The sequence below is a fragment of the Hydractinia symbiolongicarpus genome, chromosome 14, assembly GCF_029227915.1.
Source record: "Hydractinia symbiolongicarpus strain clone_291-10 chromosome 14, HSymV2.1, whole genome shotgun sequence".
Lineage (NCBI taxonomy): Eukaryota > Metazoa > Cnidaria > Hydrozoa > Anthoathecata > Hydractiniidae > Hydractinia > Hydractinia symbiolongicarpus.
The window spans coordinates 15,248,202-15,262,929 of record NC_079888.1 but is presented as its reverse complement, the minus strand read 5'-3'; the positions used below and the strand labels follow the sequence as shown (position 1 = coordinate 15,262,929).

At 33.7% G+C, this 14,728-nt stretch overlaps 1 protein-coding gene across 2 annotated transcripts; it reads right to left on the bottom strand.

Annotated features, from left to right (window-relative positions):
• Nucleotides 1-573: 573 nt before the first annotated feature.
• LOC130625482 (cysteine-rich with EGF-like domain protein 2) lies at nt 574-12,427 on the bottom strand. 2 transcript variants are annotated; one of them, XM_057440588.1, is made up of 15 exons: nt 12,248-12,426; nt 8,278-8,360; nt 7,863-7,917; nt 7,717-7,778; nt 7,194-7,246; nt 7,080-7,118; nt 6,809-6,858; nt 6,520-6,634; nt 5,719-5,820; nt 5,109-5,189; nt 4,635-4,739; nt 4,141-4,404; nt 3,450-3,545; nt 2,653-2,781; nt 574-862 (listed from the first exon to the last, which is right to left on the bottom strand). In XM_057440588.1, the coding sequence occupies exons 1-15, from the start codon at nt 12,368-12,370 to the stop codon at nt 822-824; spliced, it is 1,398 nt and encodes a 465-aa protein (XP_057296571.1). In that variant the 5' UTR covers nt 12,371-12,426; the 3' UTR covers nt 574-821. The 2 variants fall into 2 exon arrangements, with proteins under 2 accessions (XP_057296571.1, XP_057296570.1); XM_057440587.1 differs by having other exon boundaries at nt 840-2,781; nt 12,248-12,427.
• Between the last annotated feature and the right edge of the window lie 2,301 nt (nt 12,428-14,728).

Below are 14,728 nucleotides of genomic sequence, written 5' to 3'. Positions count from 1 at the left end.
AAGTTATGTACAGATAACTTCCAGTTATATATAGATAACTCTATTAATGTAAGAAAAGGATTCCATAGGCGTGTTTATCCATGGAGGTTTTGAGGAGGAGGTTTATCACCGTATGTACACGGGTCGTTTTCGGGTCAGATTGCGCAACATAATATGAGTGAACAACAAATGCAAATGCATTTATTCTGTAGATTTAAATGTCTTCATTTCTATTTCAACAGTGGTAAACCTATTTTTCTTCGTATTGTAGATTTTATCTTTTTCACCTTCCCGCCTTGACCGTCAAAATCAAAAAATGTGATTTTTAGGAATTTTCTGCGGGAGTTTGTACCGGCCTAGAAAACACAAGTTCTTTGTTAAGAATACACGCTTTATATAACAATATGCTTTATAATACTCTGACTAAGGTTTCAGGTTAAAACAATAGGCCTACCGTTTAGATCAATAGAGAAATGAATAACGACCAGCCTGGTTAAAATTTTGGTATTTTTGCTAAAATAAAACGTGTATTTCAAAAGGGTAGATCCAGTACTTAAAAATGTTTCTAAGATCAAAAAAAACAACGACAAAAAATTTAAGAATCGAACTTCTTTTTTAATAAATATTACACGTACTAAAATTCAAAAAAAACAATTTTCGTAAAAATTTTAGCTATTAATTATTATGCTCGTAAAATGGAACTTTTATACATCTTTTCAAAGACTGCAGCAAAAAAAAGTTACAACTGGAAAATTTGTCATTGTTAAAAAAAAAATGGCGACAGAGATTTTATTTCTGTATGAAAAAGGATTTTTTGAAAATCTTTTAAAAAATTATTTCTTCTACAAATCTTCTCTTTCTTTTCCTTCACTTTGTTTTTTACCTAAACAGTAAAAAAAAAAGAAAAATAACGAGCAATAACAAAGAAATATAAAAGTCTGCAAATTACACGTCATATTCTAGCAAGCAAGAACAGTTTCTTATTTAACCTCGAGATAAATTTTGTGCAAACGACAAATTTGTATGATGAGTCATAAAAATTCTTAGTTTTTCTAGGTACTTTTATTTTCTCATAGTGTGACAGACCATTCCCGAATTTCCTAATTATGCCAAACTCAATTTAAGCAGTCGATGCTAAAATTGATTCTTATCCCTAAGTTCCTTAGCAAAAGGTAGAACAAATTACCTAATTTCGTAAATATTTCTGTTTGTTAAGTGCCTCAATTTCGAGCTGAAAGTTACCAAAAACCTTTATAGGCTCGTTTTTAAAATAATTATTTTTTAAATCTAAATAAAATCTAAGTATAATATTATATTGCTCTAAAAACTTCATTTTTGTCATGATAAGAATTTAATATTCTATCTGAATATCCTTATTTGAAAAACACTAATGGATGACGTCATAATTATTATAATTCGGGAAAGGTGTATTTATGTAAAAAAAAGGCGAAATCTGTTATAATGTACTTGAGACTGACTTTGGGTTAAATAAGGGTTATTGCTCTCCAGTTTAAAACAGAAACATTACGAAATTTCGCTTATAACTTTCGCTTATACAGTAATATATTACAAGGTTGAAATTTAAAACTTATATTCGGAACAACTGGCGCATAAAATATCGCGACCATCTGCAGGTGTGATACCAGTTTAAGTTGACATATAAAGACAGCCTTTTCTATTTTTGGAGAATGCTTGCAACGGTTTTCAAGTTCACATCAACAAACTCAGACATATCATAAGGTCTAATTTAAATGACATTGTTAGAATTTGCTTGAAAGGAAAGAACGGTTGCTTGGCGAAGCCTGCTTTAAACAAAATAACACAAAGTCCTGATTGAAACAACTTCGATGGGGATTAAATGCAGGCAAGGCATTTAAAAATTAGCGAACTTTAATAAAAACGGGACTAACACTAGAACTATTTATATGTTTGATGGATAAACAAAAGATGAACATTTACTACGAAATCAAAATAACGCAAGATTCATTATTCACAACAAAGATTCATCGTAAACAACGGAAGAGAATTAAATGACGTCAAAATTATCAATAATAATATAACCGCGGCAATTACCGTAATGATCCAAACAAGCACCCTGGGCGCTCATTAAATTATGGAGTTTTTGCATAGGCCCTTAATCGAGGAGGGCGCTTATAAATTTTTCCTAATTTTGCACAAATTAAAGACAACGGTAAATTTCAATTTTTTTTCCCTGAAAATTAAAACTGAATAAGTGATGTAACAAAATAAACTTTATTTTCAAATAAGCGCCAAATTTCAAATACGTTTCTCAAAGTAGTTTTCGATTAAGGGCCCCCTTTTATCAGGTGGGCGCTTATTCGAGGAGGGGGGCACTTAAATTACCTGGGCGCTTTTTGAGGGGGCGCTTAAAATAGGCTGGGCGCTTAATCGGATCATTACGGTATGTTTTATTTATTTTTTGGTCACACCTTTTTTATTACGCTTTAAATTTCAAGTTAACATAAGCCACTAGAACACCGTGTAACAAGACTAAAAACGCGATCGAATAATACCGACCGCGTTTAAACAACACGTAAATCAAACCAAAAAATACCGCATATAATAGTGAGCCAATCTTAAGTTGTTTCTCTGTCAAGAATCTACCCTGTTCTATATCATGCTCAATTGAATTCTCTTTTTTTGTTTTTTTACCTTTCTTGACGCAGTCTCCTGTTTTCGTGCGAACGAATCCTTTTTTGCATTTACATCGATACGAACCGGGGCTGTTGGAACACGTCTCTGTTTTCTTATTGCAAGGATTTGCCGTGCATTCGTTCACATCTAAATAAGAAAACAGTAAAGTAATGAATTACCGGCTGATTGCGGTGGGTACAGATCTTAAGTGTACAAATAAGAAGTGTTGGAAAGAAAACAAAGAATGAAATATCGGTTGTACCCCCTTCAATATCTTATATCTTCTGAGTTGGTTTATGAAAGTGCAATTCGTGTACTGTTTACATAATTAAGAATTTAATATAGTTCAAAAAAATACGAAACCCTCCGAATTAAATTACAGTAACTGATGAGCTAAACAATAACAGCTTGATAACCTTATTTGCAATTTACGTTATTTAGGTTTAGGGTTACAACAAGGCGTATTTCAGCATTTGGAGAACTTTGCATACCATACAGCATTTCACTAATAAAACGACTTGGAATGTCGTATTCCATTCAGATTGAAAGCACTGGACCAAGAGTACATCTGCCTGGCCAAGTGATATCACGTAATTTGGGTGTCAGGCCTTTATACATTTATTATACAGGTCATAATGCAGACTTTGGAGGTCTTTTCATGTAGTTTTCCGCGTACCAATTCCCGCGTATCAAGCCCGTATAGCCCAGAAATGTTTTATTCTCTCCATATTTCATTTGGAATAAACGAAAGACGGTAATCTTTGCTAAACGGGTTTTGCCTTTTAATTTCAGGTGAGCATAAAACACAGACCTACCTTCACATACGCCCTCGATTAATTTATATCCAGCTTGACATTGCAAACAACCGCTCGGTCTTGTATTTACACATTCTATACACGACGAATGACAAGCTAAGAAGGAAGACAAAATATTAAATAATACAGTTCAATTCAAAAACAGCAGATACACAGCCGTTTAGAAGTCTATGTCCTTTATGTAGGTGTTCTCAGTGGTAATTGTCGACAAACGGGGTAAGAAAATAAAACTTCTATGTACAGGCGCCTGCGAAGTAGACGTTCTTTTAGTAAAAATCTAGAACTTGAAAATCGGGATCATCTACAGGTATCTGTAATTCAGCTTGTTCGCAATATGTACAAGACAGTCAATAGATTATATTCTTTTTCTCTGCGTGTATTTTTTTAATACATTTATGAAGGGAAGAAACATGACACAATAATTGAAACAAGTGGGAGGAGAAAAGACACTTCAGATAATGCAAGAGAGCAGACAGGTTTCATCGAGTTTTAGGGAAATAGGCGGGCCTGGAATATAAAATCACGAATGTTCTAATCTTAAAAGTACACTGTATGAGAAAAAAAAATCGCACGATACGATAAAAGAAAGAAGATTAAATATTTTATCAGAGCTAACAGAAGCACTTAACAAAAACGCACACAAAAGTTTAAAAGTCATGCAAATAAACCAAAAACCAAAACGACAACATACCCTCACACAAATCAGGTCCATCTTTATTGACACACACCTTTCCAGACGGACACGTGACTTTGTTGTCAAGACATTCATCAACATCCGTGCAGCCTTCATCCGACCATTTATATCCTTCCGCGCACTCTTTACATGCGCCTGGTCCTTCACCAGTGCAGCCACCATGACAGGAGACATGACAAGCCTGACATTCGTGAGAACCTTCTGTGTTTTTGCAGAACGTGCCAACTTGGCATGTAATCTCTCCGTCGCACTCGTTTATATCTGCAAACAAAAAAATAAGTATTTTTTACAGATTTTTTCCTTTACTTTTTTAAAATGCAGGTCGATCTTGTGACGATATTTTGAAAAAAGCAATTAGTAAACGTCCCAGTAAAAGTTTAAATTCGATAAGCACCCTAACTTTCCCTGATCCACAGCAGCTCTTTAATGTCCCCAACTGTTCCGTAAAAACCTTGCTGGATAAAAATACGAACATCACCAAATAATATCACCTTCACACCCGTTCCCATCTTCAAGCAGCTTCCACCCAGCTTTACAGTTAACACAGCTGCGGCGTCCAGACCCCATACATCCACCATCGCATGCTGGATCACAATCTAAAGAAGAAAAAAAGTTTTTGTGGTCGCATTCCCAGAATAAACTGATATTATTTACATAATTGCAGATTGTGAAACGAGTTTTTTCCCTGATATATCGACAATACCAGCTCATATTCCTACATCAGCAATAAACTGATTAAATTTAATACTTGGTTCGACCAACCCTGCAACGAGCACACTTTCACTCTCAGGAAACAACACCTGTGTACAATAGATCTTTGACGCTAGAGCATGCAACGTATATGCCATATTGACCACGCTTCATTTTTGCAAGTGACAATAGTACAGGAATCTTAAAATTGTAGAAAACAAACCTCTCATTGCTTTACTTTTAATAAAAAAAACAAGTGAAAATATTAAACATACCGTGACATCGGAAAGAGCCTTTAGTATTAAAACAAAATGTTCCCTCCTTGCATATATCAGCATCTTCACACTCATTTTTATCTATAAAACCAATTTTATAAAACAAAATAAATAAAAAAACACATTTTCCAGAAGATAATATACTCTCTCCATTTACTTCAAGTTTTCCTATCTTTAAAGCACAGAATTTCTACTGGCCATTTACATGCACAAGGGGAAAGAACATGGAGAAAAAGAATCTGTATGAGCAGATTTGGAATAGCCTGAATTGGGTTAAATAAGCTTCGTCTTCAGCAAAAGAAGCAGTAAATATAAAGCTTTGATCCGTAAACACTGTGCTTGTTTCAGAAATCTAGCTATTTTTTATTTAATAATTTAAGCCTTAAGATTTTAGGTTAAGATGTCAACTTTACACAAAACAATATAATTGTGAACACTAACCCAACACAGTTATAACCACAGAATTTCGCTATCCTTGATTTTCTATTCTTTATAAAGAATTATTTAAATTAATTAATTGTGAGAATAAAGGCGTTGTCTCTAGACATCATATAAAGTTCGATCGTTGTCTTCTAAGCCTAGAAGTCAACACATAATGGTTGTTGCTTACCTACACAAGCTTGATCGGCATCTTCCACATAACCATCTTTGCAATCGTCACAACCTTTGCTTGTTCCATCAGAACATGAGGACGCGCATGATTCGTGACATTCTAGAGATTACCCACACAAACAATAAAAACACAAAAGAGACATGCAGTGAATTTTTTCCTATACAGTATTCATATTCACATAGAAAAAAATTACTAAAAAACATTGCGAGTTTGTGGCCAACCTTCTAAGGTTTAGATTTGAATAACATGCAAAGAACACTAGTAATGTGTGATCTGTTAGTTTCACTGTAAAAAGTATTCTTTTTACATGCCAACCTATTTACTCCATGTAATGTGGTTCAACAGTTTTAATAAATATATACCTTTCTTGAATAATTTTTTCCTATACAGTATTCATATTCACATAGAAAAAAATTACTAAAAAACATTGCGAGTTTGTGGCCAACCTTCTAAGGTTTAGATTTGAATAACATGCAAAGAACACTAGTAATGTGTGATCTGTTAGTTTCACTGTAAAAAGTATTCTTTTTACATGCCAACCTATTTACTCCATGTAATGTGGTTCAACAGTTTTAATAAATATATGCATCTACCAAATCAGATTAAAAGTTTACGATAAAGGCAGCGTCTATTGAAAGCATTCAGTAAAACTACATAAAAGTGGATCTTAAAATATTACACTGGAATAACAATTAGAAGATGTAGATGAGTAAAGAAATAAATTTAAAGTTACAAGGCTTGAAAATATGTTGCATGTGGAATCCCGAAAACAAAATGACTCAAAAATACAAATCTCACTTTTACATGTTTTGTTGCCAGCATCATAATACTGATCACTGCATTCTTCACAAGTTTTTCCTTGATATTCCTGGTCACACTCACATTTACCAGTGCCTCCACGGGTGCCAGCACCCTAAGAAAAAATCAGATCAAATCATTAAGAACGGCTACAAAACAGAATGAAAAAACAGAATGACAGAACATTTCCGCATAGCAAAAGGAAAGAGTCAATTTTTTTTAACAATATTTTTTTAATGTAGTCAATACAAAAGACTACAGTCTTAACTGTGTAAGTTCCAAAACATACCTTGCATTTCCCCCTGCCATTGCAAGGACGGTCTGCACCACCAGGGCAATCTAAAATATATAAACGACATACATAAATTTGTATAAAAAAGACGACAAATATTCATTATATCAACAAAAAACAATGTGAATATAAAATCATCGCAATATTAAAGTTTCACAAGAGCAAAATTCCACAAGGTGATTCAGATTAAAAACATGCAAAATTTGATAAGAATTTGATGTCACATCCTTTTATCCCTGTATTTAGTGGCGTTATAAGTAAAACATACCTTGGCAATCTTTACCAAATTTTCCTTCAGGACAACACACTAAAAAAAAGGGGGTTAAATTAAGAAGAAATTGAAAATAATAAATCTGGAAAAAACAATGAAAGAAAGCAGTACCTTTCATTTCTATTATACACATAAATGGTTCTAATTCTGATAATTCATGGTGCCTAGTGAAAAAAAGGATAAGTCAGAGCAGTTTTATTTATTAAAATGCTTCAGACGTTGTAAAAGGTCGGATGAATTACATTGCTTAGCGGGGTTTCCTAAACACAAAATTGCAGCAACACTTCAAATTGTATAACCTAAGCAAAACATTTTTTAGGAAAGAAATAGCTTTTCAATGGTATATCAAAAAATTTTGTTTTCATTTCGTCATCATCCATACTTTGATGCCATATAACTATTAATTGGTGATTTTTATATGCCTAAGTAAGTTTTTTGTTCAGAACAGTATTAGCTTTTCAAAGATACATCACACTTGATGATTTGGGCACGTTGATTTATTTACAAAAGTGCTGACATTAGCAACCACATGACATTTAAAAGTGTCTCTCTTAAAAATGATGTGCACTATTTAACAGCCACATTGTGTTTTTCATGGTTGCTTAGTTAGGGAATGTTGGAAATTCTAACTTACTTGTCAAACCAAAATTTTTCAATATTTTCCTCATGTTCCTCAACCATGGCATGACAGGCAGCCTAGAATTTAAAAACAGCAAATAAATGAAGTACGATAGATTGTTAGTAAATAAATACTAAATTTAATTGACAAAATATACTGACCTCTTTCGAGACACCTTCGCAAACCCCTTCTAATATTTCTAGCAGCCGTGTCTCACTGAAAGAATTACAACAGCGTGAAAATAAACCCTTGGTGACAAAAAATGCTTTAAAGAACAAGATGCTTGAATACTGTATATACTTTAATGTATTTTAATTTTAATACAGCACCATATTACATTTTTTAAATTTTTTGTATCATTTTTTATGTATTATATATAAAATAATTCATTTAATCCACTACAACTAGACTTACTCTTTAACATAATTAAAACAAACTTGACTGATTCTTCTAAGAAGGTTAAAACTTTTTGAATTTTGCATGATCATACTTGAAAGCTTACATTTACTACCAAGTTTCTGAAGAAAATTAGGTGGAAGTTAGCTAGTTCCCTTTTGAGATGGAAACTTGCCTCACCTTCTCGCATAACTTCCTAGACGAGATTCTTCCCATGCAGTATCTCCACCTCCAAAATGATTTCTTGCAGTTTTTTCCATACCCTGTGAATGATAAAATATTAAAACGGTAAATTTTGTGGCAGAAAAATATAAAACAACTTAGTGGCAAAAAAATATTTTGATTTTTTGGTGATTTTAGCACAGAAATGACTGAAAAAGGTTTCCTGAAAAAACATTCCGCATCTCTGAGCATCTCAGTAACTTTTGTCATCTTCAGCAAAAATGTCAAAAATAGCATACAGAAAGGAAGACCCATGATGACTGTTTCTTGCCAAAAATCCCTAATACGCTAAATGTAAAATTACTGAATATACTAGCCAGGAGACTGGTGTTTAAACGCTAAGTTAAGCCACAAGTGACTGTGTGACGTAGTGTACAGCACCCGGTGGAGCACTTTATAAGAGATGTAAACTGTGCTACACAACCAGGTGCAGGGCCTTTACAGGTGTGATTGAATGATACGTCATTTTTGAGTGTGATTTTATGTTTAAAAAATTATTTTTTTCCCAACTTTATTTGGAATATAACCCATTGTTATATCATATCAAAAACAATCAGTTAATAATATTTCATTTTGTGAAATAGGTTTCTGTGAAAGTTTATAAATTAATTGTGACACTATAGGTTTAGCACAGGTAAACCATGCTGCATATGCATATTGGTTGAATATCTTTTTGAAAATACTTTATTGCAATTTCGGTTTAAGGTGGCAGTAACCCTTTTAAAATTAGTCATCCTTTTAAAAACAGTTATTTCAGACTAATATCCATATTTTTTCTGTTAAACCTCTCCACTTATGATTTTATAGCTATATAATACTCTAATCTTTCACCAAAAGTATCCTGTTTCAACAATTCCTCTTTAAACTTATACGTCGTAAAAAATTAATTATTCTGCCGAACATAGTTACCGGTTTACGCACTTGTAAAATTATGCAGAAAAGAATGATGTAATTATTAAAGAAAAACATTAATAACAACAAAGATGGGGCATAACATAGAATTTTCATACAATTTTTATAGTGCTACACTGTGCGAGCTTCAACTTCTGATAGCAATTTCTTTTTAGTTTAAAATGTTTAGGCATGTTCGATCATGCAGCTATAAATGCGGTCCGCAAAAATATTTTTTCTTTAAATATTTTTATACAGCAAGAATCTTTTAAAAAAAAAAGCCTTTTGTTTGAAAAATACAAATGTGAATAGATTAAGAACAAATAAAATTCACTTAACGGGGGAAGAGTGTGTTTCCCAGCATAGGTTGCTGGTTTGTGATATTATCTTGAAGAGTGTCAGAGAAGCCAAGGGAAAGTACAGGCCCCGTCGAAAAGTCTGGAAGCTGAAGGAAGAGATTGTAGCAAGACAATTTAGTGCAAAAGTTCAGCAGTTAGCCTACAATAGTCAATGTGATAGTGACAATGTTGAAAGTACTTAGACTACTTTGAAGAATTGTCTTCTAGAAGCTTCTGATGATACCTGTGGGTGGACGAAAGGACCAGCTAGACATAGACAGACCTGGTGGTGGAATAATGAGGTTGACCAGTGTATAAAGGAAAAGAGGAAACTTTGGAAAGAGTGGAAGTCAGGTGGTAGTAAAAATATTTACTTAGAAGCTAAGCGTCGGGCTCGTACAGCAGTGTATAAGGCAAAATCAGAAGCAGAGAGAAACAGATTTGCAGATGTGTTAAGAAGGGAAGACCAGCGCAATGAGGTATTCAAGATAGCAAAGCAAATGAAGAAGACTAATCAAGATATTGTAGGTGAGAAGTGTATACGTAATGATGAAGGTGTTTTGGCTAGCACAGTGGAGGAGAAAAGGGTAGCTTGGAAGAATCATTATCAGAGGTTGCTTAACACTGAGTTTGATTGGGACGAGGATAATTTGTCTGATGATGATGTCGTAGAAGGGCCAGCCATGCAGATCAAGACAGAATGGGTAGTGGAGGCTATTAGGAAAATGAAGATTGGCAAGGCTGCAGGAGTATCAGGTATTGTTGCAGAGATGGTAAAAGCATCTGGATATATTGGAGTTGAGCTTATTACAAGTCTTGCTAACCAGATTATAAAGGATGGTGCTATTCCGAGTGAGTGGCAGTAGAGTGTTATAGTGAATTGTTTCAAGGGCAAGGGTGATGCATTAGAAAGGGGTAACTATAGAGGTTTGAAGTTGGTTGATCAAGTAATGAAAGTTATTGAAAGAGTGATTGATAAGTTACTTAGAGAAAGAATTGATATAGATAAGATGCAATTTGGTTTTGTTCCAGGGCATGGCACTACAGATGCAATATTTTTACTCAGACAGCTTCAGGAAAAGTATTTAGGAAAGAGAAAGAATCTCTATTTTGCCTTTGTAGATTTAGAGAAAGCTTTTGATAGAGTGCCACGTAAAGTTATTTGGTGGGCTATGAGAAAATTAGGTGTGGATGAGTGGCTAGTTACGATGGTTCAGTCTATGTACAGCAATGCTAGAAGTCGTGTCAGGATTAACGATTCACTTAGTGATGAATTTAGTGTAAATGTTGGTGTACATCAGGGTTCTGTACTTAGTCCTTTGTTGTTTATTCTAGTCTTAGAAGCGCTGTCGATGGAGTTCAGAACAGGTTGCCCATGGGAGTTATTGTATGCAGATGATTTGGTTCTCATAGCAGAGTCGATGGAAGAATTAGTTGAAAAGTTTGAGAAGTGGAAGAAAGGACTAGAAGAGAAAGGGCTGAAGGTAAACACAGCAAAGTCTAAAGTCATGATAAGTAGCATTGCAGTCAAGTGTGACCTTGTAGTTGGAAAGTGGCCTTGTGGAGTTTGCAGGAAAGGGGTTGGTAGTAACTCAATTTTTTGTCAGACTTGCAAGCAATGGGTACATAAGAAGTGCAGTAGTATTAGTGGAAGGTTAAGAGCTGGCATACAGTTTGTATGCAAGCGTTGCAAAGGTGAGATTATAGAGAATGAAGTATTTCCAGCTTTAATGATGTACAACAGTGGCTCGTTAGAGATAGTTAAGAACTTCTGTTACTTAGGTGATATGTTGGGCAGTGAAGGGGTGTTGGAAGAAGTGTTACTTGCAGGATAGGTTCTGCTTGGAAAAAGTTTAGAGAGTTACTTCCTTTATTGACTAGCAGAGTCCTGTCAATTGAGGTAAAAGGTAGGTTGTATGAGGCCTGTGTAAGAAGTGTTATGTTGTACGGTAGTGAGACATGGGCAGTGAAGCAGGAAGATCTTGACCGTTTAGAAAGGAATGATATGAAAATGGTTAGGTGGATGTGTAATGCCAGTCTGAGAGACAGAAAGAGTTCAGATGAGCTAAGAAGCAGGCTGAGTCTCTGTAGAATTAAAGATGTTATCCAGATAAGAAGATTGAATTGGCTGGGGCACTTGGAAAGAATGGAGGAGGATAATTGGGTAAGAAAGTGTAGAGACTTGATAGTTCCTGGGGCAAAGCCCAGAGGCAGACCGAGGAAGACTTGGCAGGAGGTTATAAGGACAGACTTGATAGAGAGGAAGTTGAGTTTAGATCTAACACAGTCTAGATCAGATTGGAAGAGGGTCATTAATATACCCCGTCCAACCCAAGCTAGCATGGAAAACGGACGTTAAGCCGAGAATGATGATGATGATGATGATGATGATGATGAATATTATAATACCCATATACGTCTGTCCGTCACGCAAAACGACAGCACAAGTAGAGAGACGCACTCAATGAAGTATAAAAAGGACAGGCAAACCCGTGGATTTTTCCACGTGTCACCAACTAGTTAAATTAAACTAATGTACTGGTCAGTTAAAATTTAATTTATTTTGGAAACAAACAAAGACTATGAGTAATATGCATAATGTAATTAGAAGAATATTCACTACTCCACTGCTAACCACAGACAAAAAGACAACAGAATTTTTAACCAGGCAAAATATAAATGATTAAATTTACACTTACCTTATGAAAATTCTTGACAACATCTTTGCATGTCTGACATTTCTTTGAAATTTTACTTCCAGTCAGGAGATGAATATTTAGGAGAAGATATAGGTATTGGAGCAGCTTCAATTTTGGGAACATTATATACAAGTGTAAATGACAGACATTTATTTACCCTACGGAGAAAAGAATTTATCAGTTGACAACTGTTGTTCACAACTCATTACTAATTTTCAGTTTATTTATCTCATTTTCACTGCAAATTCAGTTTAATGCATTTGCAATTATCTGAATACAGCATGGAAAAAGAAGATATGTAATACAAAGAATCTGTCTGTCAACAATGACTGTGCAACATATATATTATATATACATGCACAAAAAACTAATGAACTACGAAACTTTTATTTTTACATTTTGATATAAATACACAATAAATACACAGTGCACAGGAACGTAGACAAGTAAAAACAACTAATTAAACACGTAACTAAGACAGCACACAGTTAACATGGTCATGAGACAAGTACAAACTTATCGATTTATTGATTAGTGCAGACCTGGACAGTACCTAGACTCTGGCAATGGTATCATAAATGAAGCCAGGGTATTAATTATGCAGTTTGGAAAAAAGTGCTGCCTTCATAATTGCCTATATTAGTGACTTTTACTAGTGATGTTTTTATTCCATATGAAATCACTGTGGTACATGGGATTTTTACACCTAACACCAACTCCAAATTTGATGGAATTTGAAACAAAAGCTAAGCATGATCACGTGTGTATAAATTTTCAGCTCCTAACTCTGCGAGGCTATGGAGATACGAAGCTGCTCCCAGTCCCTTCTACAAATTTTTTTTTGGTGCTGCAACAGTTATATAAAAATATTATCTAAACCATAGAGGTGTAAAAGAGGCAGATAACGTCAAAAAAGGGTCCATTCAAATCATATTCAAATTTCTATTGAAGCAGTGTCCTTTGAAACTATGCAAGATGCAAGATTCACTGGATATGTACATGTGCTGCACACCTGTGTTTACTTACATTTATGAAAACCATTTTAAATACATATTCTGGGTTTATGAATGATATATGTTTTCACTTTCTAAAATCCTGTTTTGATATATATATTTTTAAGCTATTTTTAGTGAACAAAAGATATTAAACAAAGTCATTATTGTGATGCGTTACTTGAAGTATATATAGCTTTTATTTATTAATTGTTTAATAAGTCATTATATATATCTAACAGTATATATACATTTTAATAATCAAAATATGGGTAAATTTTAGGAATTTTTAAGATCGGAAATCTGATACAGTTCTTAACTTTAAAAGTCAATTTCTCATCCACTGCTTGCAAGTGTTTGAGCTACCCACATAACAAAGTCATTGTTTACAAAGTTTTAGTACAAAAGTCATTTGTTGACAATCTCTTAACCTGTTGAGAAATAATAATTAAATAATAATAAGAGAATGTAGTCAGAATAAACACTTAAATAAGCAAATTAACTTAATTGAGCCATAAAAAATCCTTAAGAGACTAAAATGGTTAGTCTATGGGACCATGATTTCAAAATGTGTTTTCAATCTATTATGTAGCTATTGTGTTATTGTGAAACCTAATAGGTTTTATGTCGATTATTTAGCAATGTATTTAGTAAGTAGTAGTAAGTAAGTAGTCATTTATTCGGAATAAGAAATTTACAAGACTTATTCACTTGTAAGGATAACAGAAAAAAAAAATACAATATATATAAACATAAAAATAATGATATCCACACAACTATAAAAATTATCCAGGAGACCACACTATAGCATGCTAAAATGTGAGGCCACCTTTGATTAAAGAACTATGATCGGTGACAATATAGGGATATGTGAAATGGGGCATATATCAATTAAATAACCAGGAAAAAATGAAATAATAAATAAATAAACAAATAAATAAAATAAACAAAACAAAACTGAAAACAAATAGACACACATTTACACACACAGAACCAGCACATTGACACACAACACACGCACACATGACCCTAGTGTAATGACAAAAGTTTTAAACAATTGGCTTGAAATAAGCAGTTTAAGAAATAAGGAACTATTGTTGGGTATAACATTGTAAAAAAAATAGTTAGTTTAATCCTTAAAGCATTAGATGATAAATCGAGGAAGGATAAGTTGAAAGGTTGGATAAACTTGTTCCTTGATCGAATGGATTGAAAGCAAATTGAATTTAAACCGTAGGACCGTTTGAACAGAAGGAACACTTATAAGACCATTACTATATCCACAAGTACCGTAGTTAACAGAAAAATCAATACCAAAAGTTTTAATGACAGAGAATGGAAGTGTTCAAAGTAATTTTTTTAAGAAATAGGACATTATGAAGGTGGATATAATCAGGAAATTTTAAGATTTTAAGTTGGAAGAAAAGTGGGTTAGCATGAGAACGAGGATGTGAAAAAGTAATAATACATAAGGCCTGTTTTTGAAGAG

What these genes read in the sequence shown, in the direction of transcription:
- LOC130625482 (XM_057440587.1), bottom strand. Translation starts at nt 12,370, where the DNA reads ATGTTCCCAAAATTGAAGCTGCTCCAATACCTATATCTTCTCCTAAAT. An exon ending in GCGAAGGTGTCTCGAAAGAG is followed by an intron (nt 7,779 to 7,862) that starts GTCAGTATATTT and finishes TTTAAATTCTAG; the next exon opens with GCTGCCTGTCATGCCATGGT. An exon ending in GAAAAATTTTGGTTTGACAA is followed by an intron (nt 7,247 to 7,716) that starts GTAAGTTAGAAT and finishes TTTTTTCACTAG; the next exon opens with GCACCATGAATTATCAGAAT.